General features: G+C 31.7%; 7 protein-coding genes across 10 annotated transcripts; 5 read left to right on the forward strand and 2 right to left on the reverse strand.

The window, feature by feature from the left end:
- The first annotated feature begins 176 nt into the window (after positions 1-176).
- LOC114876477 (ribonucleoside-diphosphate reductase large subunit) lies at positions 177-3774 on the forward strand. Its single transcript, XM_029188410.2, has 11 exons — positions 177-326; positions 445-533; positions 662-839; positions 927-1290; positions 1352-1656; positions 1716-1878; positions 1956-2344; positions 2430-2617; positions 2687-2995; positions 3086-3274; positions 3359-3774. Exons 1-11 carry the CDS (start codon positions 290-292, stop codon positions 3620-3622), a joined length of 2475 nt encoding a protein of 824 aa, XP_029044243.2. The 5' UTR covers positions 177-289; the 3' UTR covers positions 3623-3774.
- A 184-nt stretch (positions 3775-3958) lies between these two features.
- LOC114876787 (protein zer-1 homolog) lies at positions 3959-8313 on the forward strand. Its single transcript, XM_029188647.2, has 9 exons — positions 3959-4768; positions 4885-5143; positions 5222-5540; positions 5621-5826; positions 5905-6076; positions 6192-6515; positions 6643-6792; positions 6863-7115; positions 7204-8313. Exons 1-9 carry the CDS (start codon positions 4309-4311, stop codon positions 7398-7400), a joined length of 2340 nt encoding a protein of 779 aa, XP_029044480.1. The 5' UTR covers positions 3959-4308; the 3' UTR covers positions 7401-8313.
- Positions 8314-8744: 431 nt separating this feature from the next.
- On the forward strand, positions 8745-16125 carry LOC114881976 (DEK domain-containing chromatin-associated protein 4-like). Of its 4 annotated transcripts, XM_046285465.1 has the most exons (13): positions 8745-8912; positions 9561-9635; positions 9792-9994; positions 10073-10140; positions 10216-10293; positions 11911-12377; positions 13053-13212; positions 13315-13476; positions 13545-14039; positions 14129-14264; positions 14347-14572; positions 14658-15034; positions 15900-16125. In XM_046285465.1, the coding sequence occupies exons 2-13, from the start codon at positions 9610-9612 to the stop codon at positions 15935-15937; spliced, it is 2436 nt and encodes an 811-aa protein (XP_046141421.1). In that variant the 5' UTR covers positions 8745-8912; positions 9561-9609; the 3' UTR covers positions 15938-16125. The 4 variants fall into 4 exon arrangements, with proteins under 4 accessions (XP_046141421.1, XP_029054715.2, XP_029054789.2 ...); XM_029198882.2 differs by lacking the exon at positions 15900-16125 and having other exon boundaries at positions 14658-15874; XM_029198956.2 differs by lacking the exon at positions 15900-16125 and having other exon boundaries at positions 14350-14572; positions 14658-15874.
- Positions 16126-16179: 54 nt separating this feature from the next.
- Positions 16180-17931, forward strand: LOC114882299. The gene is made up of 4 exons (XM_046285467.1): positions 16180-16444; positions 16537-17039; positions 17121-17312; positions 17382-17931. The coding sequence occupies exons 1-4, from the start codon at positions 16191-16193 to the stop codon at positions 17615-17617; spliced, it is 1185 nt and encodes a 394-aa protein (XP_046141423.1). The 5' UTR covers positions 16180-16190; the 3' UTR covers positions 17618-17931.
- LOC123987744 (GATA zinc finger domain-containing protein 24-like) lies at positions 17638-20218 on the reverse strand. The gene is made up of 3 exons (XM_046285480.1): positions 20168-20218; positions 20005-20082; positions 17638-19922 (listed from the first exon to the last, which is right to left on the reverse strand). The coding sequence occupies exons 1-3, from the start codon at positions 20216-20218 to the stop codon at positions 19398-19400; spliced, it is 654 nt and encodes a 217-aa protein (XP_046141436.1). The 3' UTR covers positions 17638-19397.
- On the reverse strand, positions 17929-19014 carry LOC123987743. Its single transcript, XM_046285479.1, is given in 1 exon segment — positions 17929-19014. A coding segment is annotated over 1 exon segment (1086 nt).
- Positions 20219-21117: 899 nt separating the features above from the next.
- On the forward strand, positions 21118-22373 carry LOC123987736. The gene is made up of 4 exons (XM_046285468.1): positions 21118-21355; positions 21618-21839; positions 21925-22131; positions 22203-22373. The coding sequence occupies exons 1-4, from the start codon at positions 21217-21219 to the stop codon at positions 22355-22357; spliced, it is 723 nt and encodes a 240-aa protein (XP_046141424.1). The 5' UTR covers positions 21118-21216; the 3' UTR covers positions 22358-22373.
- The last annotated feature ends 183 nt before the right edge of the window (positions 22374-22556 follow it).

Here is a 22556-nt window from a genome sequence, read left to right on the forward strand (position 1 = left end):
AAAGCTATTCCGCATTGCTCCTTTATTGATAAGTAGTTATTAGAAGAAATAGTGTAATAATTCATTAGAATTTATTTTAACACTGTATAACATTACTATAAGAAAGAAAAACTATCTTCTTGAAACTTTTATATTCAAATGAAAGGTATTGACCACCATATTGAATTATATTCTACTTCCGTTTCCCATCAGTAGTCGGTTGAACTAAAGATAAGATCAACACTTTGTTTTTCTTTGATTAAGAAAAACTTGAAAAACTATTAATCTAAAAATATATGAACAAGTAGATATGGTTGGAAAAGGAAAGATGTTTGTGGTGAAGCGGGGTAAGTTGTTATATATTGTAATTTACTTATAGCTGCATCAATTATTTCAAAAGAATGCAGGTGCGTTGCATCGCAAATCTAATTGTTATGATATTGAATTAATGTTTATTATTATTAGATGGACGCAAAGAAGATGTTCATTTTGATAAAATAACATCCAGAATCCAAAAATTATGCTACAATCTAGATATGGACTATGTGGATCCTGTAAGTTTAATTCAATAATTTATTCAATGCTTTATAATAGTTGGATTAAAGCTATAACTTTGAATTTTTATATTTGTGCAAAGTTGAATGTTTAGGTATTAAAAGCACATATTCTCATTTTTCCGTAGTCTGCAATTACTATCCGGGTTATCAATGGTTTATATTCAGGCGTTTCTACAGTTGAGTTAGATAATCTTGCAGCTGAGACTGCAGCTACTATGACAACTAAACATCCAGATTATGCTATATTAGCTGCACGAATTGCAGTCTCTAATCTTCATAAAGAGACAAAGAAAAGTTTTAGTGGTAAAGATTATGTTTACTTCGTATGTTTATATTTCTAAGCAATAGAGTGCTTTGTTTTACTTTTAATTATTTTCATTTCATTTGTAGATGTGATACAAGACTTATATCATGTGAAGGAACAATATACAAATAAGCCCAAACCTGTTATCAGTGAAAAGTATTATAATATCATACAAAATAATGCGAACAAGTTAAATTCAGCAATAATCTATGATAGAGACTTCAGTTATAATTATTTTGGCTTTAAAACGCTTGAAAGAAGTTATTTATTGAAGATACATGGAAAAGTTGTTGAAAGGCCACAACAAATGCTAATGAGAGTTGCAGTTGCTATTCATAGGGAAGATATTGATAGAGCTATAGAAACTTACAATTTTTTGTCAGAAAGATATTTTACACATGCATCACCAACATTGTTTTCTGCATGTACAATGGTACAACAGATGTCTAGGTATGTTTTTAATTCCTAGTACATAATAGTTCAGGATTTAAAACGTATATTTTTGTTACAGCTGTTTTCTTCTTACCATGAGTGAAGATAGCATTGAAGGAATTTATGACACACTGAAAAGATGCGCACTGATTAGTAAATCAGCTGGTGGTATTGGATTAAACGTACATTGCATTCGAGCAAGGGGTACACCAATAGCTGGTACACTTGGCGTATCTAATGGTTTAGTACCAATGCTCAGAGTATACAATAACACAGCTAGATATGTTGATCAGGGCGGGAATAAAAGACCAGGAGCATTTGCTGTATATTTAGAGCCATGGCATGCAGACATTTTTGAATTTTTGGATCTGAAAAAGAATACTGGTATGTTACAGGTCTTTTGCGTTCTTAATATTTAGTTAACGTGATATAATGGTTAATAGGTAAAGAAGAAAATAGGGCAAGAGAATTATTTTATGCTTTATGGATTCCTGATCTGTTCATGAAACGAGTTCTAGCAAATGATGTTTGGACTTTAATGTGCCCACACCAATCTCCTGGGCTAGCTGATGTTTGGGGTGATGAGTTCGAAGCTCTTTATACACGGTAAAATATGTCGCGATTAGTTGACTGTATTTAAAAAATTGAATAGCTTTTGTTTTTATATAAGAATATTTTGTTAGGTATGAAAATGAAAAACGGTATAAGCGTCAAGTTCAAGCTAGAGACTTATGGACAGCTATTCTTATAGCTCAAGTTGAAACAGGAACCCCATATATGCTTTACAAAGATCATTGCAATCGAAAATCAAATCAACAAAACATAGGAACAATTAAGAACAGTAACTTATGTACAGAAATTGTACAGTATTCCAGTGCAGATGAAGTTGCTGTATGCAACTTGGCTTCAATTGCTGTTAATATGTTTGTAAATTCCACTAATAAAAGTTTCGATTTTCAAAAACTGAAGAAAGTGACCAAAATTGTCACTCGTAATTTGGATAAAGTTATTGATATCAATTACTATCCAATTCCAGAAGCAAAAACATCAAATTTAAAACATAGGCCTATAGGTAAACTTTTAGTTATTAGTTAGCAACGTAACATGAAAACTAATTTGATTTTATTGTTTATAAATATTCGTCATACATTTCTTAGGTATTGGAATACAAGGACTCGCAGATGTATTCCTTTTGTTGCGGTATCCATTCGAAAGTGAAGAAGCACAAAAGCTTAACATCCAGATATTTGAAACATTGTACTATGGAGCATTAGAAGCTAGTTGTGAACTTGCTGAAGAAAAGGGTAAATATGAAACCTACGAAGGTAGTCCAGTCAGTAAAGGAGTAAGTAAATTTGAGAAACGATTAAATTTTAATTTACTGTTACGTTTATTATAACAACTATGTTTTTAGATTTTACAATACGACATGTGGGATGTTACACCAACAGATTTATGGGATTGGGCAGCATTAAAAGAAAAAATTGCAAAACACGGAGTCAGAAACTCTTTATTAATAGCACCAATGCCGACAGCATCTACTGCGCAAATTTTAGGAAATAACGAATCTATAGAACCGTATACTAGTAACATTTATACGAGACGAGTTTTATCAGGAGAATTTCAAATAGTGAATCCTCATTTACTACGGGATTTAACTGAAAGAAATCTTTGGGATGATGATATGAAAAATGAAATTATAGCAAACAATGGTTCTGTTCAAGTTGGTATTTTTTAGATTCTTCATTTGTACAGTTAATTTAACGTGTATAAGAAAAATGAAATTATCATACTATCATAATTTTCATTGCAGAATGTTGAACGTATACCAACTGAATTAAAAATGCTTTATAAAACTGTTTGGGAAATATCGCAAAAAACAGTTTTAAAAATGGCAGCCGATCGTGGTGCTTTTATCGATCAATCACAGTCCTTAAATGTTCATATGGCTAAACCCTCGACAGAAAAATTAACTTCAATGCATTTTTATGGATGGCAGATGGTAGACTCAAGTTTTACATATTGATACATTTCTTGTTACAATATTAGTATATAAATATTTTTAAATAATATGTTTTATCTGTAGGGTTTAAAGACTGGTATGTACTACCTAAGAACAAAACCAGCCGCAAATGCCCTTCAGTTTACAGTTGATAAATCGAAACTACGAAATGTTAGTACTACTACAGCTAACCAGTCCTTTAGTTCAGAAAATGAAAACAATGAGGAGGAAAACAAGTTTGATACTTCGAAGACCAGCTGGATACAAAATCAAAGTACTGAAAATTTAGAAGCTGTACTTTCATGCTCTCGTGAAAATGGAGATGCATGTATGGCTTGTGGATCATAAATATTAACGTTTATAACATGTACTTAAACTATAGTTTTATTTAGAAGTATAAGTGTAAAGTATTATGAACTTTTATAAACGTATTTAAATTTAGTTTTTATATTCATGTGTATTTTGTTGAAAAATTTTGAAATAAAAGAATTTTCCTTTAATGTTCCTAGGATCATTTTGATTGATTATAAATGAATCGTTTATGTTAATTATTATCATTAGAACAAAAATTTAAAAAAAATCATTATTTAGAACTTCGCGCGAATCATGATAGTCAACTAAATTATAGAGAAATGCTGGTTATATTTTGTGCGCTCTATAGTCAAGTGTTCAAGAATGCGTCACTACGGTAGTCAAGTGAAATGTCAAAATTACAAGCGTGAACACGTCTAATGTCTAATAGTCCTCGTAGTATTAACCACCGAGCGAATTTTGTTCAACATCCAAAGTGAATACATTCGTTTTGTATTCATTTGTGAGTGATACGGCATTGTACCGATTAAACATGTTATGGATCTGTTTTTCAACTGAGAGGAAATAAGAAAATAGTAATAAGAGGATTCTCTCCAGTAACGAATTTGGGCCGTGATGCCCAGCTGATGCGTTTTAACATATTTGACAGTTGTAATTGCGTAATTGTTGTTAATACTTTCTTATGAGCCTTTTTACGCAATTTATCTAAATTGCCGTACATAATGGCGGATTTGGATGACTTATTTCATTTAGATCAATACATAGGTCCAGAATCTCTTGCAGAACTTTGTTTCCAAGTGATCTGCAAAAATTTGGACATCATTTCAGTTAAGGATAAGCGTGGCTATCGAAATCTCTCAAAAGGACTAATTTTCCCAAGTGAAATATGCGATAAACTTATTGAATACGTTTTACGGAATGATCCACATAAAGAACACGATTGTTTCATTACAATATTTCAAAATGTATCAACGACTAAACTTAAACGTATCAAAATTGTGAGATCCAAAATAACTGATTATGCAGTGCAGATTATTACTAATCATAAGCCTGTTGAATTAGAACTTACCGATTGTCCTCGTTTAACAGAGCGTTCTATTAAATATATCAATGCAAATGCAGAAAACTTACAAAGCTTAATATGTCATGGAACTTCTGTAATCATTCCAGAAGAAATTACAGGTATGAATGAAACTTACTTTCTGATGATTCATTTTTAAAATGAGACAATTTTCTTAAAAACTCAAGTAATAATAATATCTAATATTAATGCATATATTTCTTTTTTTAATGACCAGCTTATCAAAAACGTGGATATGTGTTTAAAGCACCAAACTTACGTACTTTGGCTTTAGAATATGTTACAATTTATGCCTCAGAATATAATATACTTCTGGCTGGTTTAACAAATCTGAAAAATTTGGATTTGTCTAATAGTTTTAATGTGGACAATTTTGATTTTTATCATTTGATACCTAATCTAGTATCTCTAGTTTTATATAATGTTAATATTCAACCGCAAGCTTTAGTAAACATTTGTCATTTAAAAAATTTAAGGTATGTAATCATTTTATTTATTTCTAATTTATAGTATAATAAAATTTGGTTTAAAACAAAGTTTCCAATTTCTTATAGGCATTTGGATATTTCTCAATCTAATCCCCAGCAGGGAATATTTGAAAATCCAAATACAGTCTTAACAGACATTGTGAATGGCTTGCCACAACTAACTTCTTTAGATATCAGTGGTACAAATTTAGCAGGAATACAAATAGTGGATCGTGGAATACAAGCAGTTGAGCATTCTTTCTACTCTGAATTTGATGACATGGCTAATAATGATCTTTGTGATATACCAGGTCTTGCTTCCAGAATAAATAGACCTTTACAATTTTTAGGATTATATGGAACAAGTGATGGAGCTTGTAGACGACGAAATATTCCAGCAAAATTGGTAAGCAATCAAAGATAATATAATACTAATAAAATGTCTAACTTTCATTTTTCTAATGATATTATGTTTTAAACTTTCAGATAGCAGGAAATGCAAATGAAGATCAAATATTGGTTGCAGCTCATGTTTGTATGAATAATAAACAAGAGTTACTACAAAAAGTATTGAATGATCTTTATCATGTGTACAGATATGAAAATTGTCATAGAATGGATCAAGCGCTTTGTGCAATATTAGAAGCAATGGAAAAACATCCTCTTCAGAAACACATCCAAATATCTGGAAGGTAATCAGTTAATCATAGATACTACAATGACTCGATAATGCAAAATTAATTGTTCATTGCAAAAATTGTTTTTTATAGTGCAACACTATTTTACATTGTAAAAATGAAAGAGAAAGGGGAACTCGAGCAACGTTTAAAAGAAAGAATTGTTCGTACGCTTCTTGTTGGAATGAGTATTCATAAAAATGACGAAACTATGATGCGTAATGGTTGTTTAGCGTTATGTCAATTTCGCTTACCGCAGGATGTGGTGTGTATTACATTTTTTAATTATATTAATAGCATTTTTATCCGTATTATGTTTTTTAAAACATAGAAATATATTAATACACTTATATTTACATACGTAAATAAATATTATTTAGATGTCGAATTATAAAGCTTTGGTCGAACTTCTTTTGCATTCGGCTAAGCATGCAGAACAAGAAAGTTATGTACAACGTATTGGAATATTTCTTTTAAATACCTTGGCATGTCGGGTGACAGGAAGAGAGAAACGTTTATTAGGCAATTTAGGTTGCATCAAAACAATGCTTGAATTAATAAGATATAGAGTAGAATCTGGTACATTTGATGATGTATTGGAAGTAGCATGGTCCACTATGTGGAATGTAACTGATGAAACTCCTGTAAATTGTCAACGATTTTTTTTCGAAGATGGAATGTCCCTATTTCTCAAATGTGTAAAGGTGCGTATTTCTGTTTTCGTTTGTTTTATCAATGAATTTTATGTTCATAAACTTATGTATATATCCAGAAATAAGTTTCAGAAGTCAACAAGTTCTTAGGATTCACGAATGCCATTTACTTTTACAGCAATATCCTCATAAAGAAGAATTATTAAAAAATATGATGGGGTTACTTGGTAATGTTGCCGAAGTACAATATCTCAGAGTACATTTTATGCAACAACCGTATATGAACGTTTTTGCAAATTTACTTCTTACTGTCAGTGAAGGCATTGAGGTATTTAAACAAGTATATATTGTAAGCTTTGTTGAGAACTGTATTTTTATATAATTTATTCTGTTGTTAGGTACCATATAATGCCGTTGGTATATTAGCTCATATAGCTTCGGATGGCCCTGAAGCATGGACAATCGAAAAACCTAGTCGAAATGAGGTGCTTGAACTTATGGTTGAAGCTATCGAACGATGGGATATATCATCAGAACGCAATATTAATTATCGTTCATTTCTACCATTATTACGTTTATTAGACATATATCATACACCACAGTGTCAACATTGGGCAGTTTGGGCACTTGCTAATCTTACAACTGTTTATCGTAAGTACACGTTCAATTTTATTAAAAATGCTTTTACAATTCTTACGATTTCAAATTTTTAAATTATACTAAAACTATTTATTAACAGCTCATAAATATTGCATATTGGTTATACGAGAAAATGGTCTTGAAAAATTGGAGACTTTAATGTCAGATCCAAGACCATATGAGCGTATAAAAGAGCTAGCGCATATTGTAGTTGAAAATTGTTGTCACTATAGTAATAATACTAGTGATTTAAATGCTCATTCACCTTTAGATGGAGACTATAATTTAGACGATTGAAAGTCATTTGTATGATTATAATTCAAACGTAACATCGTCAAAAGTAGGATATTTTATAACTATAATAAAGTCTTCTAAGTAATAGTGTGAGTAAGATTATAATAACAATATACTGAAATATGTGTACGTTTATTTGCCAAATTGTAAATTTCAGATTAAATGCTCAAAGAATCCTACTCACACTTTCATATAAAAATTTCATTACATAGTTTATTAATTACGTGTTATAAAGTATTTCTAAAGTATGCGTCGAATTATTAATGTATTAATAATATTAATGAGGAAATATTAATTATCAAAGTACTTTTGATGTTCATTATCAATCTTTCTAAACAATATTTAAAGTTACATATTTTTTGTTTATGTAAATAGTTATGCTGTATTATAAACAAGAAAAAATTAGAACTAAAATAAAATTATATTTCCTTATTTCAAATAGCAGCAATGAATTAAAGTTTGATATTTAAAGTTTATGTTTCGTACATCTGTATGTATTCTGTGTAGATATTTGTATCATAAATAACTGTTTCAGTTGCCATTAAATTTTATTTAGTGACAAAAGCTTTTAAATAAAGGAATACGTTAAGCTGTTATGTAAATAGAACTAAAATAACGAAATAAGATGAATTAGGTTTACGAATTTGTACATCTCTATTATTAAAATCGAAATTCTTTAACTTAATGATAATATTATTAAATAAAAATAAATGTTAAAATGAACATTATCATTTACCATCAATTTATAAAATTTAGTTACTGATTTAAAAGATACTTTAACATAGCAATTGTGTGAACTGTTCTCTAAATGATTGTTATCATAATCATTATGTAACATTAACGTACACGTGTAATAAATTGCAAAAAATTCTGATCTGTTTAATGTATAACATAAACTCATGCATATAAAATTGAATTTTGGTTGCGTTTTTTATCCTTTGCAATCCTTTTCATCCTTATTACATAAAAATAAAAAATAATTTCAATTCTTGTATCTACATATAAGTGAACGATTATATATTTTTTTAATAAACTAGAATTAAAAATTTCATACTACAATTGGATCTAAATATTCTTAAAATTATATGAAAGAATTTAATTTCTCAGATATTATTTCAGTTTTCAAATTATGCAGCATGGTATAGACAGACTTAAATAGCGAATTAAGAACTATTTCCTTTACAACACCCATGATGTGTTAGTGAAAATAGGTTTATTGAAAATTATTAATTTGTTATTTACTATTTATTTTTAATAAATAAATTATGTAATGTTATTAAAGCATAAAAATGAGTCAAGATAGTGTTAATTTCCGGTTCTGTTCCTGTATTCCCAACGATCGTTAGGAGTTAGAAGAAGAGTGACGCCACAGCCCAGAGAGAAGACGACATTTTATCAGAACCGCGCGTCCACGGCATGACCGAGGAATTTCGTGCTGATTATTTCAATTTTATTATAGAAATTTTACCGGTTATTATACTATAAAAAGGTTCACGAGCTTTTTGTTCGTGTAAGGTAAGTTGCCGTTTGTTCGCGTGCACGCATTTTCTTGAATTTATGAAATTTCGAAATTTTTACAAAATGTGGCCATTAATTTCGAGTATAGAGGAGGAAGTTATTGATTTTTGTAATGAAAATACATTAGATTTTTTCAAAAATTACATGCTTCAGTATATAAATATTTTCAATACTCTACAATTTTTATATTCATTAAACGTTACTGTTTTCCGAAACACTTTGCTTAAAGAACGTGAGTAATTAAGAATAATCGTACATGCTGTGATGTATATATTTCATTTAAACTGATTTAGTTAGACAAAAAATAATTTGGGAATAATATTCGTTATAATACTTTTACAGATATGTATCTATAGAAAAAATTACAATACTGTCACGAAGTTTTAAGCCCATGTTTATCAAGATAAAATTAATCTCTAAAGTTTACTGTTGATTATAAGTTTAGAAACGTATATTGTATGAATACATTTTTTTCCCTTTGTTGAAGTTTTTTTTTTAGATTTTTTACTTTGAATTTTACAATAAACAAGTACATATTTATGGTATTTGAATAAATGTAATTAACTGTTAATTGAAAACTGTAATTTATATAAATGTACTTAAATGTTTTAATCCAACACATAAACATTCTTGTTTTCTCTATAGACCTTTGACACCATATCTGAAGTCTATAACTCATCTATAAGTCATAATTATGAGTTATAGCTACAATAAATGCAGGTTGGTAACAAATTACATATGCATATGAACTTCAATTTTGTTTTCACTTTAGGTTTTTAATTGGTTTATTTCAATAATACAGATGTGTCTACTTCTTAATTTAGTTTTTCATTATAAGCCATTTGTTTCCAAGGAATAATTTTTCTTTTCTTGTAGCTCCAGTATGAGCTCTCGTGGCCGTGGATTTAATTCACGCGGTGGAAGCTCCTACAGAGGCAGAGGGGGCGGTGGTGGAAACGAATGGAACAGTGGATCAACAGGAGGAAACATGTCTAGTAGAGGAGGTTATTCCTCGTCTAGAGGTGGAAGATTTAAATATTCCACTACCGGTTATGATTCTCGTTCAAAATACAATTCTGGTTAGTTAAAATTTCATAATTTTTATTCAAAATTTTTGTATAACAGTATTTCAGAATAAGAAATTATGTTTTTAATAGGAGGTTCTGAAAGATATTCAAGTAGAGGAGGCAGAGGTGAACATTCAAATAGTTATAAAAGACCAAGGGTGTGTACATGAAAATATGAATAATTATAGATTAAAATTATCATGATCATTTTAAATATGTATTCCATCATATAGGAGTCTTATTCGGGAAGAGACGATCATCGGTCGTCGAGTGATTCTACCCGCAAAAGGATGAGAAGTGATTCCTACCAGGTATGTATTTCATGATACGCATACAAATATTAGACTTTTGTTTCGGTATCCTGCCGTGCTGTGGTCAAGTATCATTTTTCTATTGAAAGCCCTGCTTTACAGAAAATTTTTACATTTTTTAATTATGTAGCATGAGAAAACGATGGTCCTGAAAGATTTTCACTGAGAAGATTTAAGCATGAAATTTAAGATTTGCGTTACATGTACGAAGTATTTTCAGGACACTCGTCTAGACATATACATAAAAAAAAAAAAGAAAGAAATAGTAGGCAAGGCATTCATAAGTCGTCATACTTTCCTTTCAAGCGACGAGCCAACGGCTACTTGAACACCCATTCTTTTTGCGTTGGGACACTACTGGTGGAACACTGCGAAAACATCACATAATTAAAAGATGAAATACACCTAGATGGTACTTGTATTATTACCTGCACACAGTTGCGTTAAATGTCGAGAACAAGTTGAAAAATATCAGAACAATATCAGAACAAATGAATATAGATATATATAAAAGTATGAATTTTAAAATACTGACATTACATCAGTATTGTTCTCTATGTAAAGCAATAATATGCAACTGAACCAGTTTTCTGCTCAGTGCAGATCAGTTATTGAAAGTTGAAAGCATCCCTGCATTGCCACTCCGCAAAAATTTCTAATGAACACTGATTTATGCAGTTTTCCAAATTACATCAGTTGAAACTGTTCAGTGAGATAATGAATAATCATAGACCTTTCCAATATAAAGGACACGCAGTCTGTGTTATGTTCAATCGAAAATGACCGAGAAACATCAAACTTTTCTAAACGTATAACTATACCTTATACCTCCAAAAACTAAAATATATGATGGAAAGTTTTAAAAAGAAAAGCAATGCAAATACATACCAGTATTTTTCTTACATACTTTACCCTTAAAGAAAAATATACAAGGAGATAACATTAGAACTACAATTTTGTTAGCTTTGTTTGATTTCTTCATCTGTGTAAGCACGTGTGAAACATAGAACATTGTCTGAGAATGATTTACAAGTAAGACTACATAACAACGTATCTATCTTTATATTATTAAAATTGGAAAGGTCTATCAACAATTAATCCAGAATCATACAGAATTCAATTTATTTGATATCTTCAAGAAAATGAATGCTGATCATAGCTACTATTCAGAGATTGTATCTACGACTGAAACGAAAAAAAAAAAAAAAATGCTATGTTTTTCGAAAAGTAAAGATCATTTTTAATATAAAAAAAAAAGCGGTACGCAAACTGTTACTTATATTTGAGATATGAAAGATAAAACTTAGGTGCTTTTCAAGCTTAGGCGAGGTAAATCTATATCTTGGTGATCCAACGGGAATGGGTGTAGTGACCGTAACAGTACAAGGTTGGATGATTTTGTACTAAATGATTGGCACTATAAATGAGATGTAAATGAGGGAATGAAAAAGAATCGACAGAATGGAATTAGAAAAAAAAAAAAAAAAAATAATAATGTATGGAGAATATGTGGATAGGAGGGAAGAAAGGGGAGGAATGTGTATAGAGTAAAAGAGAGAAGGGCAGGAAAAGAGAAACATACAATGGGAAGGAGCACAATTGAATTTGATTTGGCAGGGTGGAGGTAGCGGTAGCGGCTCACAGAGGTATTCTTCATCGTACGGCGGTTCGTCTGCGTCAGCTGCATATGACGATAATAAGGGGTCGTCATCCTCGGCTGTTTATGAGGACAAGAGACAGAGCGAACGTGCCTCGTCATATCATCGTTCAGAGGACCGTCATTCAGCATCACGGAGCTATGCACCTCCACCACCCCCTCGAATAAGTGAAATGGCACCTCCGACTCAAAGATATACCTCGAGCCGAGGGCGAATATCGCATCAAAGCTCAAACTACAGAGGTCGCATTTCAACTCGCGGCAGCGGTAGAGGGGGTGGATTCCATCGCATGAGCTCTCGATCGGACGTCATCATGGCTCGCAAGCGTACTCTGCACTCGCTCGACTATCGACGCAAGCTGCTAGGATCGCGATCGCGAGACTACATCCAGCGTGTGCGCATGACCACAACCAAATTGCGCAGGAGGTAATTAATTAATAAATCACTTACCAACCGCAATACCGTCCTAGTAGCCTGCTTGCTTATTTGTCAGTAAACGAACTGACTATATCTGACTATAATGACCTGAGAGTCAAGACGATGATAGACATATATGGTAAAAGAAAACAAAAAAAAAATGACACAAATGATCGCACGAAACCAATATTCTATAACCGAGAGGCAAACTTTTAGCAGGGTTCTAATAAAGAGGGAATTGATTCTGATATGCATAAATACAATACATCTATATATATAATATATATAAAAAAAAAAAATATATCATCAAAATACAATGTAATTACTTTTGATATGAGAACTACTATAATACTTGTACTTTACGAGATCATTGTTTATCGTTCTTACACATAGCGGTGACTAAAGCAAAATATAAGAACGTTGTTTCTTACACATATTTTAAGACGCGAAAATGCGGAGACATAAGAGCACGATGCAGTGCAAAAAGGCTGAATAGTTAAGACCTTTATTGCAATACGAAATGCATTCATTATGGGGGATATAAGAAACATATACTATCGCGATATTTGTTGTATAATCAACTAAGAAAACAAAATTTTGATTGATGGTATAATGAAAGACAAAGGAACCAGAACAAGACTAAGGGAAATAATGTAAATCAAAACAAAATTGCTGTGTCGTTAGTAGCGGTACTACTAGGCTATCCGGAAGTAAAAAGGAGTCCGGCTCCGGAACCAGCATGAAGGACAAGGATAGAGAGATGACCAAAGCTATTAACGCTGAATTTTCTGATGACGATGAAGAAGATGATGATAATAAAAGTAATTGGGATGATGATGAAAAGGTAACTCCATAAGTTTGTTAGGACGTTCCGTTTTTCATTATGCGGCAATAATTAATATATTATTAATTATCATACTTATAACGTTTACCAACATTAATTCAGCCACATGAACGTGATGATGAGGAAGAAGATGAAGAGGAAGAGAAAAAGAAAAAAGATGAAAAAAGAAAGAAAGAAAAACAAGATAGAGAAAGACAAAATACTGACGACGAAGAAGAGAAAGAAGATGAGATAAAGGAAGAGGAGGATGATCGAAAACATGAGGTAAGACCATTGTAATAAAACTGCTGGTACATTAATGTTATCAGTTGTTTGTAATGTCTATATTTTAGGACGATGAAGACGATGGGGACGACGAAGAAAGAGATGATGAAAATGATAAAACAGATCATGGTAGAACTGGTTCGGAGGAATTACCGAGTAGAAGAGATGGAAGGAAATTCATTAAACTAACTTGTCCGCATTGCGCTCATCGAAGCGTTACTTTCAAAGAGTATTCGCTACATTTGTATTCGGGTCGTCACAGCGCAGCAATGAGACGAATCGCATCGCGGCACAAAGCAACTTTAACCCGTATGCGCGTTTTGCAACGACAAGACCAACGACGCGTGGAAGCCCGCGATGCTGCGCGTGGTACTCTACCCTCTCGCACCATGTTCTGTCCTATTTGTAAACTTAATTACCGTTCCCTTAAAGCAGTACATCAGCTATCAGATTCCCATCGTCAAATGAAACGTTTCCTTACACCGTTCTGCCGTACTTGCCGCATGCAGTTCCGATCACCGATGCTCTTTGAAACGCACATGTGCTCGTTGGAGCATATTAAGGTGCGTATCTATCATAGCGTTAAATTGTTTTCAATTCGTTGATATTTTCGTTGAATTGATTTTGATTCGTTACCTTTCACTTTTTGTAGAGGAAAAGTATATTAAAAGAAAGAATGAATGCTGGCAATGGTGAAGCAGAAGCAGATTCAAGCGGACCTGAAGAAGATGATAAGGAAGTTAATCTCGAGAACTTTATGACTTTGGATTCCGTAGGCGATGTTGACGGTACATAATTAAGTGACGAGTATAATTATTTTCAAATAAATGTAGATATTTATAAAAATTGCATCGTGAACGTAACTTACAGCAGAAGATGAAGAGTCTCCGGAGAAAAAGAAAGAGAAACCAGAAAGTGAAGGTCCAAATGACACGGAAAAGAAACCTAAAAGCAAACAAATGATCAAAGTAGGAGCAGAATATATAAAACGCGTCGAAGTTCAGTTCTGTGAATTATGTAAAATGTACTTGCCACGCAGTGAAAATAGTGAAAGGGCGATAGCGCTTCACTGTTCGACTAGAAGTCATCTTAAACGGTAAGAACCTCAAGAAATTGATTCTATATATTTGTTTCTTTTTAATCTTACATAGACGTAAACGTTGATTAAATATATTATACAGGTATGTACGTGATAACGATGACAAGGCATTACGAAGACAAGCTGAAAGAATACATCTACAATCATCGTCATCTACTAATACTACTACGCCTAATGCTGTAAATAGCACAGAAAATGCAAAATCTCCAACAAATTCTGAACCGCTATCTGCAAATAATACGCTACCAACAACCACGACCGATGGTACCGATGCTACTGAATCTGGCAAACCAATTGAACAAAAAGGAAATGTTGAGCCTGAGAAAAATATAAAAGATAATAAAAATGGACAAGCGGAAGAGGACGATGATGATGATTACCCAGCCGATAGCAGTGATAAATTGTGGGACGATGTCGATAAAGATTTGGGTGATATCCTCAGAGAAACAGAAGCAGGAGGTAAATCTAGCGACGACGAAGATTCTCGTTATGATCGTTTCCGTAATTCAGATAAGAAACAACCGCATTCTGGAAAAGATAAAGATAGAGATAATGAAAAAAATGAGATAGACGAGAAAGAAAGTATAAAAAAACAAGAGCTGAAAGTAAAAATTGAAAAGATAGATATGTAAAGTCCAAGAATTATTAGTACGTTTCAATCATATCCCGATATGGTTTTATTGTATTTTTCACAGTTATGTGTAAAACATTACAAGTGCGACGACCATAGAACACTTTTGTGATCAGCGTTTCATACAGAATTATTTTTATGAGGTTAGGTAGTTATTTTGACTCAAGTTAATAAGTAAGAAAAAATGTGTATAATACTTTTTCGTTCTTGATACGTTTGTTGTAAGTATAAGTAAAAAAAAAGGAAGTCATATTTATAAAGAAATGTAATTCAAATAAGATTGATTTCATATAAAGTTATATCGAATTACATTAAACATAACTTGATTTAAAAATTTTTATTTACTCGATATTGGACATGTTTGAAATGTACACTTGACATTATAAAATTTCATGATGTTCAATTCCTTTGTAATTCAAGAAAAAATCACTATTTATGCACACTCAGTGGTGTTAATACTAATGTGAATCGTAAAAGAAATTATTTGTATAAACATATTGATTATAATTGTGTAAAAGTAGCGGTTATTTGTGCATCAAAAATTTATTTGATGAAAATTCGGAAAGCAACAAATATCAATTTCTAATTCATAATGTAAATGAGCGTGTCAAAGTTGATAGACTTGACACGTATAGAGATGATTATAATAAATATTATATACATCTTAATGTTTTCTTTTTTCTCTGTTTGCAGTTCGGCTGAAAACAAATGAATATTTGTATCTTCATTAATATTCACAAGATGGCATAACATGCAAGTTGAATGAATTTTTGATTTAGTAAACCTGTAAAAAAACATTTGTTTGCCAAAATTAATTTTTTTTCTAACAATATTTAATAAACTATGTAAAAAAAAGTAGTGTATAGTATTTGTAACACAAGCTAGACTAAAATTTCATTTTATGTTGATTTACAATCAATGAACATCTTTCTATATCCTAACCTTGGTTCCTGTTAGAAAATAATTATTATTGTTAATAATATAATGGCAAATATAACTTCAATAATGTCAATGGAACAATGTCATGATATTTGCCCTGAAGATATTGCTAACAGTTGTACAAATGTAACTGTTTCTAATACTGAAATTAATTCTAATGGTAGCAAAAGTTTGGAAGATTTACAATGCTTTGTATGTGATGCAAAAATTCAAGGGCGTCATTATGCGTTAGCTACATGTAGGACACAGACATCAAGAACTAAAGTGATAGAAAAACTTGGAGAATTAGTTGGCGAAAGGTACTATTATTTCATGGTATTTGCGAAAAGACATCTACTCTAATACTGTTATTTTAGGATAGGATAGTAATAATTTTTTTTTTTTATAATAGGTACATGGTAGTAATATCAGAAGACGATGTAATCTGCAGAAGTTGTGCTAATCTTATTAATACACTTGATAGACTTGAAGTTGAGATATATAACGTACGTGATAATGTTCTAAGATTCTTGGAACAAAAGTATTCTTTAGAAGAAGGAGAGCTTCTTGGCAATAATGAGAAACAAAAACGTTCTCAACCCCCACAGATCACAAAGTGCAACAATCAAATTATAACTAATTGTCAGGGTAAAAAACGAGATGTTATTTTATCTTCAAATATTGCTGAAAAAACTAAACATAAGAAAAGTAACGTTTGGTTACAATGCGATAAGTGTCAATACACAACCCTTCATAATTCATTTATGGTGCATCATGTTAGAAACCATATTAAACAGAAAGTATTTTGCGATAAATGTGGCGTACAGTTTTCTGAAAAAGAACACAAATCACATAACTGTAGCTTGAAAGAACATTTGAATGTCAAAAATACAGTTCAAAATGAGCCACAAGCAGGTGCTTCAAATTTTGTTTTCTGCCGCTTTTAAAACTGATTTTTCTGTTAACACAATAAGTTATATTAGAAATGTTTTCCAGAATCATCTTTAAAACATATCACTGAAACTATATTGGATATTCCAATCTTAGAAAAAAATATGCAGCAAAACGTACCAATTATGGCCATTGAAACTTACACAGGATCACAAATTTCAAATTGTAATGAAAATATACCTATAATAAGGTTGTCAAGTGCCGAAAATTTACCAATACAAAATATCTTAACTTCCGGTAAGAATTAAAATAAAAACAATGTTTAATGAACACAAAAATGTATTCAAGAAATGTGTTATATTATAGATGATTCTTCTGGCCAACCAATATATGTACGCGTATTACAACCCGTTGAAATTAACGAGACCTCAACGCATTCCACGATAATGGCATCAAACTCTGATGCAGATTTGACAATGAAGTTCAAAGACAATTCGGATAAACAAATTTTAACATTAACAGAAGATGGAAATTTGGAAATGACAGAGATAGCTTGCTGGAATGACATACAATCGTCACAATCTAATATAATATTCCAATAATTTTAATTTATACTATTAAATTAAATTTCATTTATTCACGTATTTACATACATGGTTATACATACGCATACACACGCACGTGTGTGTACATATCTTTATAATAAGTTTTATTAATTGTTCACGTTTTGTTCTTTGTTCTGCTTTTTCTTTTTGTTTACTGTTACTTTATCTTCTATACTGTTAGTTTTAAAATGAGATATCATTTTAAAACACTAGACGTAGATAATAAATTTGTGCGTTAAAGCAAAACTTCGTCGACATTTATTTGTACTTAATTGCGATTGCGTATATTATATTGTAATTTAGAAAAATTATTTCGCGTCATCTAGAACATTACCAATAACATTATCTGCAGCATTTCCTGCATGTTGAACTGTGTCCGCAACATTGTGCGCTATATTCGGCGGCCTAAACTTATCCATTGTATCTTTTATACCATCCTTAGCGTCTTTTACTCCATTTTGGACGGTATCTGTTACTTAATTGAATATACCGGAAACGATATACTTGATACCATTTACCGTATTCTCGATACCACTGTTAATGTCACTAAAAACATTTCCGACGATATTCTGAACAGAATGCAACGCGTCCTTGATCAAATTAGAGGAGTCTTCCGCAATCTTTCCTATCGAATCTTTCAAGTCCTCCGCGAACTTACGAAATTTCTCTTTGGCATCGTTCAAAGCCTTCTTCGTTATATTCTTAAGACTACCAAGAGCATTGAAAGAATGATTTTTCAGTTCGTTTATCACATTACTGATAGTTTCTTTGGTTTGATTCAAAATTTTCTCTGCATCCTGTCTCAACGAAGACAACGTTTGGTTCAAAGCAGCGCCTGTCTTATTCTTAGCATCCTCGAACTGATCTTTCGCTTCGTTTACAGCTCGAGCAGTATTCTGCATAACTTCTTTTATCATTCCTTGCGTGAAATTCTTTACGTTATTTATAATCTCCAAAGCTTTATTCGTCGCATTCAGTAACGTGTTGTTCATATCGTTCTCCAATTTGTTCAAAGCGTCGCTGATATTTTTATGAACCTGCTCTACTTGATGTTTAATGTTATCTTTCATAGCCTCGGACTCGTGCCTTATTTCGTCAACTTTGTCTTTAAGCTCCTGCAATCGTTTCTGCGTTTGGTTCTTAACGTCACCCACCAGCGTAGATATTATGTTAGTAACTTCCTTTATGTCATCTTGGATCTTGTCTGTCGCATTATGCAACACTTCTTTACCTTCATTTTCGATATTTCCGATGCCGTTTGATATTTCTTGCTTTATCCTTAAGATTTCGCTTAGAACATCCCCTACTACCTTGTACACAATATTGGTAACAGTCCCCTTGATTTGTTCGAATTCGTTTACAAACCCTTCAACGACTTGCTGCAAGGTATCCATTGTTTTATTAGCAATATCAGGCAGCTTCTCTTTTAAATGTTTAAATGATCGGTTTGATTCTTAATTTCTTCGCCGATCTGGTGAGCTTCCTCCGAAAGATTAGCCAACGTGCTGTTAACTACATAGCTTTGGAAACGTTTTGCTTAATTTCGTTTATCTTTTCTTGGACTTCGTTCGCGATACTATGAACAAACAACGATGTTTCGTTCTTCAGATCATTTAACGAATCCTCGATCTTACTTAAAATCTCCTCGCCTTCTTGTCTCAACGATTTCAGATCATCTGTCACGTTCTGCACCAGCTCTGATCCTTTATCCTTCAATTCCTGCAACTTCTCCGATCTGGCATTCTTCGCCTGTTCGAAAACTTCAGCAACGTCTTGTTTAGCTTGATCGATCGCGTTGTTTACAGACTAGCTGACATTCTTCAGAGCATCGACACTTTTGTTTAACAAGTTTCCCAATTTCGGAAGTGTCGTTTTTAAGCGCCGCGATACCGTTTCTCACCTCTTGCACAACGTTCGACAATTCGTCCTTAATCTTGTTCGCGTTGTTTTGCGTAGCGTTTCTCAATCGTTCCAAGTTATTATCAGTTTGGTTTTTAATGTTCCTCAGGATGCCCTCTAACGTTCGCGTAGCGTTCTGAACAGTGTTCTTAATTTTGTCCTCGGTTGCGTTCACTTTACCCTTCGCGTTTTCCAGGAGATTTAAAGTAGAGTTTGCGGCGTTCTTCAATTCGTTTTCTATCGCGTGTGCCATCGACTGTACGAGTTGTTCCAAATCGTCAATAACGTTAGAGGTCTTGTTCTTAATATCGGCCGAACTCGTGTTGTTATTATTTTCATCGTTGTCCTGATTACCGTTATCCGGCGATCCACTGTCGTTTGGAACTTCGAGTGTAACAGTGTTCTAGGTGGACATTTTCAATTTCAATTGTTACAATTTTGAAAAATTGTACGTGTTTCAACATCTTACATCATCTAGTACGTACCTGATCATCAGGAATCGTGGCACTGTCTTTAAGAGTCGTGGTATTTGATCCATCTTCGTTCGAAGTTAGTGGTAAGGCCTACACTTAGAAAAATATAGGAATTATAAGATTTCTCATTTTGTAACGATGAAAAATAATTTCAAAGGAAAGGAATATTTTATACCAGAACAGCGGCAATGCCGAAAATGGCAAAGATTTGTAATAGTTTCAACATTTTTATTCGCTTGTTATCGAACAAGTTTATAAAAACGTATCCTGTGATTCGAATTTGATTGTTGCTTATATATGTATGTGGTTCCACCATAAAGAATAACATATGTATCAATACAAACTAAGGTCGTTTAATTATGTGAGATGTTTGCTTATTATCTAATTGAAATAATTCGTTTCATTCTTGGAATATTTAAGGAAAGTAAGCAATAGGAATGATTTACAACGTGCATATTATAATAGAATGATTTTGTTTTTTAACTTGCATTCGATATTATTTCGATTCAAAATTGTTATTATTAGCTAACTTCAGTGAATACGTTACTTGTTAATATGGATTTCGAAGGATTCTATTTTTTAGAGATCAGTCAACATCATCATAAAACCGAAAAATTAATTAAATAATTATTTGACAAACTCGTACTTTGAAAAGACCGCCATAAATTAAAAATTTTTTAAATTCGATCCTAGCGCCATCTATACAAAAACGGCGGAAACTATTCAACGACTTACCGATCGATTTTTTGAAACAGGGGAACACTAGCGCATCTATCGGAGAACAGCAGAAACTAGTTGACAAGTAGTTTCCGTGGCTAGTGTTCCCCTGTGTCAGAAAATCGATCGGTAAGTCGTTGAGTAGTTTGCGCCGTTTTTGTATAGATGGTGCTAGGATCGAATTTTAAACATTTTAATTTACGGCGGTCTTTTTAAAGTACACTTTTTTCAAATAATTAGTTTATTAAATAAATAATAGAAAAACTAGCGTTAGACTGTTGCAGTTCAAAGTGTTTCACATTTTTATACGAGGATATAGCACTCGTTCTCTAGCCACAATCAAGACTCTTCGAAAATGAAGGCATATCCAGTCTTATTGAATCTGGTAGTCATTGCTTTAAATCTAGCATAGTATACAGCAGTATACAGTATACAGTGTATGTGAAAACCGTTGAAGTTTGATCATAGCATAGTTTTTCAATTTGATATAAAAATGCTACAATAATAATGGAAGAATTTAGTTGTAACATTGAACATATTCTTCAGAATAGAGACTTTAGCATATTACAAAAGTTAGCATCATACTGTAGCAATTTTTATAATAAAATTGCCACTAACTTTAAGGATGTTACTGCTCATGATATTGGTATGTGTATAAAATATTTAGTGTAAATAAAAAAATATTCACTTACGTTATATTTGAATAAGAAGAAAGAAAGTATCTGCTTGTAGTATATCAGCATTTAAATAAGTTATGCAAACTTATCTATTGAAGACAGACTTTTCAAATACTCATTACACGTTAAATATCATATGTTTACATAAAATTGACATCTACTCAAAAGAAATAAATTACTGTTGATATGCTTAATGTAGATAATGTTTCTCTATTATACTTTTTCTAACAGAATATACAGAGAGGAGAACTAAAAGCATTAGCAAAATATCAGAATTGCAACAAGAAATTGAAAACTTGAAATCTGAAATAGATACAACAAAATTACAACAAATGATAGTGGATAAGAAGATTTCAAATGCAATTACCCAGCAAGAAAAATTAAAGGCAGATATTGATGATGCGAAACTAAAAAGAGATAATTTATCTGTTGAAATGGTTGATTTACAACAAGGTATTTAGCAGAAATTAGAGTGTATCATATATCGCTGAATAAACACAGTGTTTTCATTAAAAAATTCCAAATGTATTTGTTTCAGAATCAATAAAGAGGAAAGAAGAAAAATTATTAGCTTGGGATGCTATTAAACGTGCTTGTAAAATATACAAGGAATATTTGGATATAAGTATACAATTCATTGAAAATGATGGTTATGAAAGAATAAAAGTTTCTTTCTTTGTAAATGATAATAGTACAAGAGATAAATATTATGTATATTTAAATCATTCGGATAATCAATGGAAAGGTATGAAACATTTATCCTTGGTAGTTGTATATGAATTGTTTGCGATTGACAAATATATTTAATGGTTTCAGTGGAGCAAATTCAACCGATTCTTAAAATGGAAGAATTAAATGATTTCAAAGGTATAATTGATTTCTCTAAACAATCAGAGATTTCCAATGTTATCACATTTGTTTGTAAACTTAGACATATTTTTGTGAAACATTATTTAAATACAGAACAGTGATATGACAATGTTCAAATATTTGTTATTTGATTAAAACTCAATTACTGAGAAAATACATATTTTTGTATGATATTAAATTATGTATTTTAAGATTAAAGCATTTATTAATAAAAATTAATATCTAAATCATCTCGTTACACGTACATGACTTTTAACACTAAACATTGCAAACTTAACATTGGCATATACTTATTAAAAT

The sequence above is a fragment of the Osmia bicornis genome, chromosome 4, assembly GCF_907164935.1.
Source record: "Osmia bicornis bicornis chromosome 4, iOsmBic2.1, whole genome shotgun sequence".
NCBI classification, from domain to species: Eukaryota; Metazoa; Arthropoda; class Insecta; order Hymenoptera; family Megachilidae; genus Osmia; species Osmia bicornis.

Coding starts and splice junctions, on each gene's coding strand:
- LOC123987736 (XM_046285468.1), top strand. CDS start 21,217: ATGGAAGAATTTAGTTGTAACATTGAACATATTCTTCAGAATAGAGAC. Junction 21,840..21,924: donor AATGGTTGATTTACAACAAG/GTATTTAGCAGA, acceptor TATTTGTTTCAG/AATCAATAAAGAGGAAAGAA. Junction 22,132..22,202: donor TTCGGATAATCAATGGAAAG/GTATGAAACATT, acceptor TAATGGTTTCAG/TGGAGCAAATTCAACCGATT.
- LOC114881976 (XM_029198882.2), top strand. CDS start 9,610: ATGAGTTATAGCTACAATAAATGCAG. Junction 13,477..13,544: donor AGGATGATCGAAAACATGAG/GTAAGACCATTG, acceptor TCTATATTTTAG/GACGATGAAGACGATGGGGA. Junction 14,265..14,346: donor TTCCGTAGGCGATGTTGACG/GTACATAATTAA, acceptor CGTAACTTACAG/CAGAAGATGAAGAGTCTCCG.
- LOC114882299 (XM_046285467.1), top strand. CDS start 16,191: ATGGCAAATATAACTTCAATAATGTCAATGGAACAATGTCATGATATT. Junction 17,040..17,120: donor TCAAAATGAGCCACAAGCAG/GTGCTTCAAATT, acceptor AATGTTTTCCAG/AATCATCTTTAAAACATATC. Junction 17,313..17,381: donor ACAAAATATCTTAACTTCCG/GTAAGAATTAAA, acceptor GTTATATTATAG/ATGATTCTTCTGGCCAACCA.
- LOC123987744 (XM_046285480.1), bottom strand. CDS start 20,218: ATGTTGAAACTATTACAAATCTTTGCCATTTTCGGCATTGCCGCTGTT. Junction 20,083..20,167: donor TCGGCATTGCCGCTGTTCTG/GTATAAAATATT, acceptor TTCTAAGTGTAG/GCCTTACCACTAACTTCGAA. Junction 19,923..20,004: donor CCACGATTCCTGATGATCAG/GTACGTACTAGA, acceptor ATGTCCACCTAG/AACACTGTTACACTCGAAGT.
- LOC114876787 (XM_029188647.2), top strand. CDS start 4,309: ATGGCGGATTTGGATGACTTATTTCATTTAGATCAATACATAGGTCCA. Junction 5,144..5,221: donor TGTCATTTAAAAAATTTAAG/GTATGTAATCAT, acceptor AATTTCTTATAG/GCATTTGGATATTTCTCAAT. Junction 6,077..6,191: donor TTCGCTTACCGCAGGATGTG/GTGTGTATTACA, acceptor AATATTATTTAG/ATGTCGAATTATAAAGCTTT.
- LOC114876477 (XM_029188410.2), top strand. CDS start 290: ATGGTTGGAAAAGGAAAGATGTTTGTGGTGAAGCGGG. Junction 2,345..2,429: donor TTTAAAACATAGGCCTATAG/GTAAACTTTTAG, acceptor TACATTTCTTAG/GTATTGGAATACAAGGACTC. Junction 2,618..2,686: donor GTAGTCCAGTCAGTAAAGGA/GTAAGTAAATTT, acceptor CTATGTTTTTAG/ATTTTACAATACGACATGTG.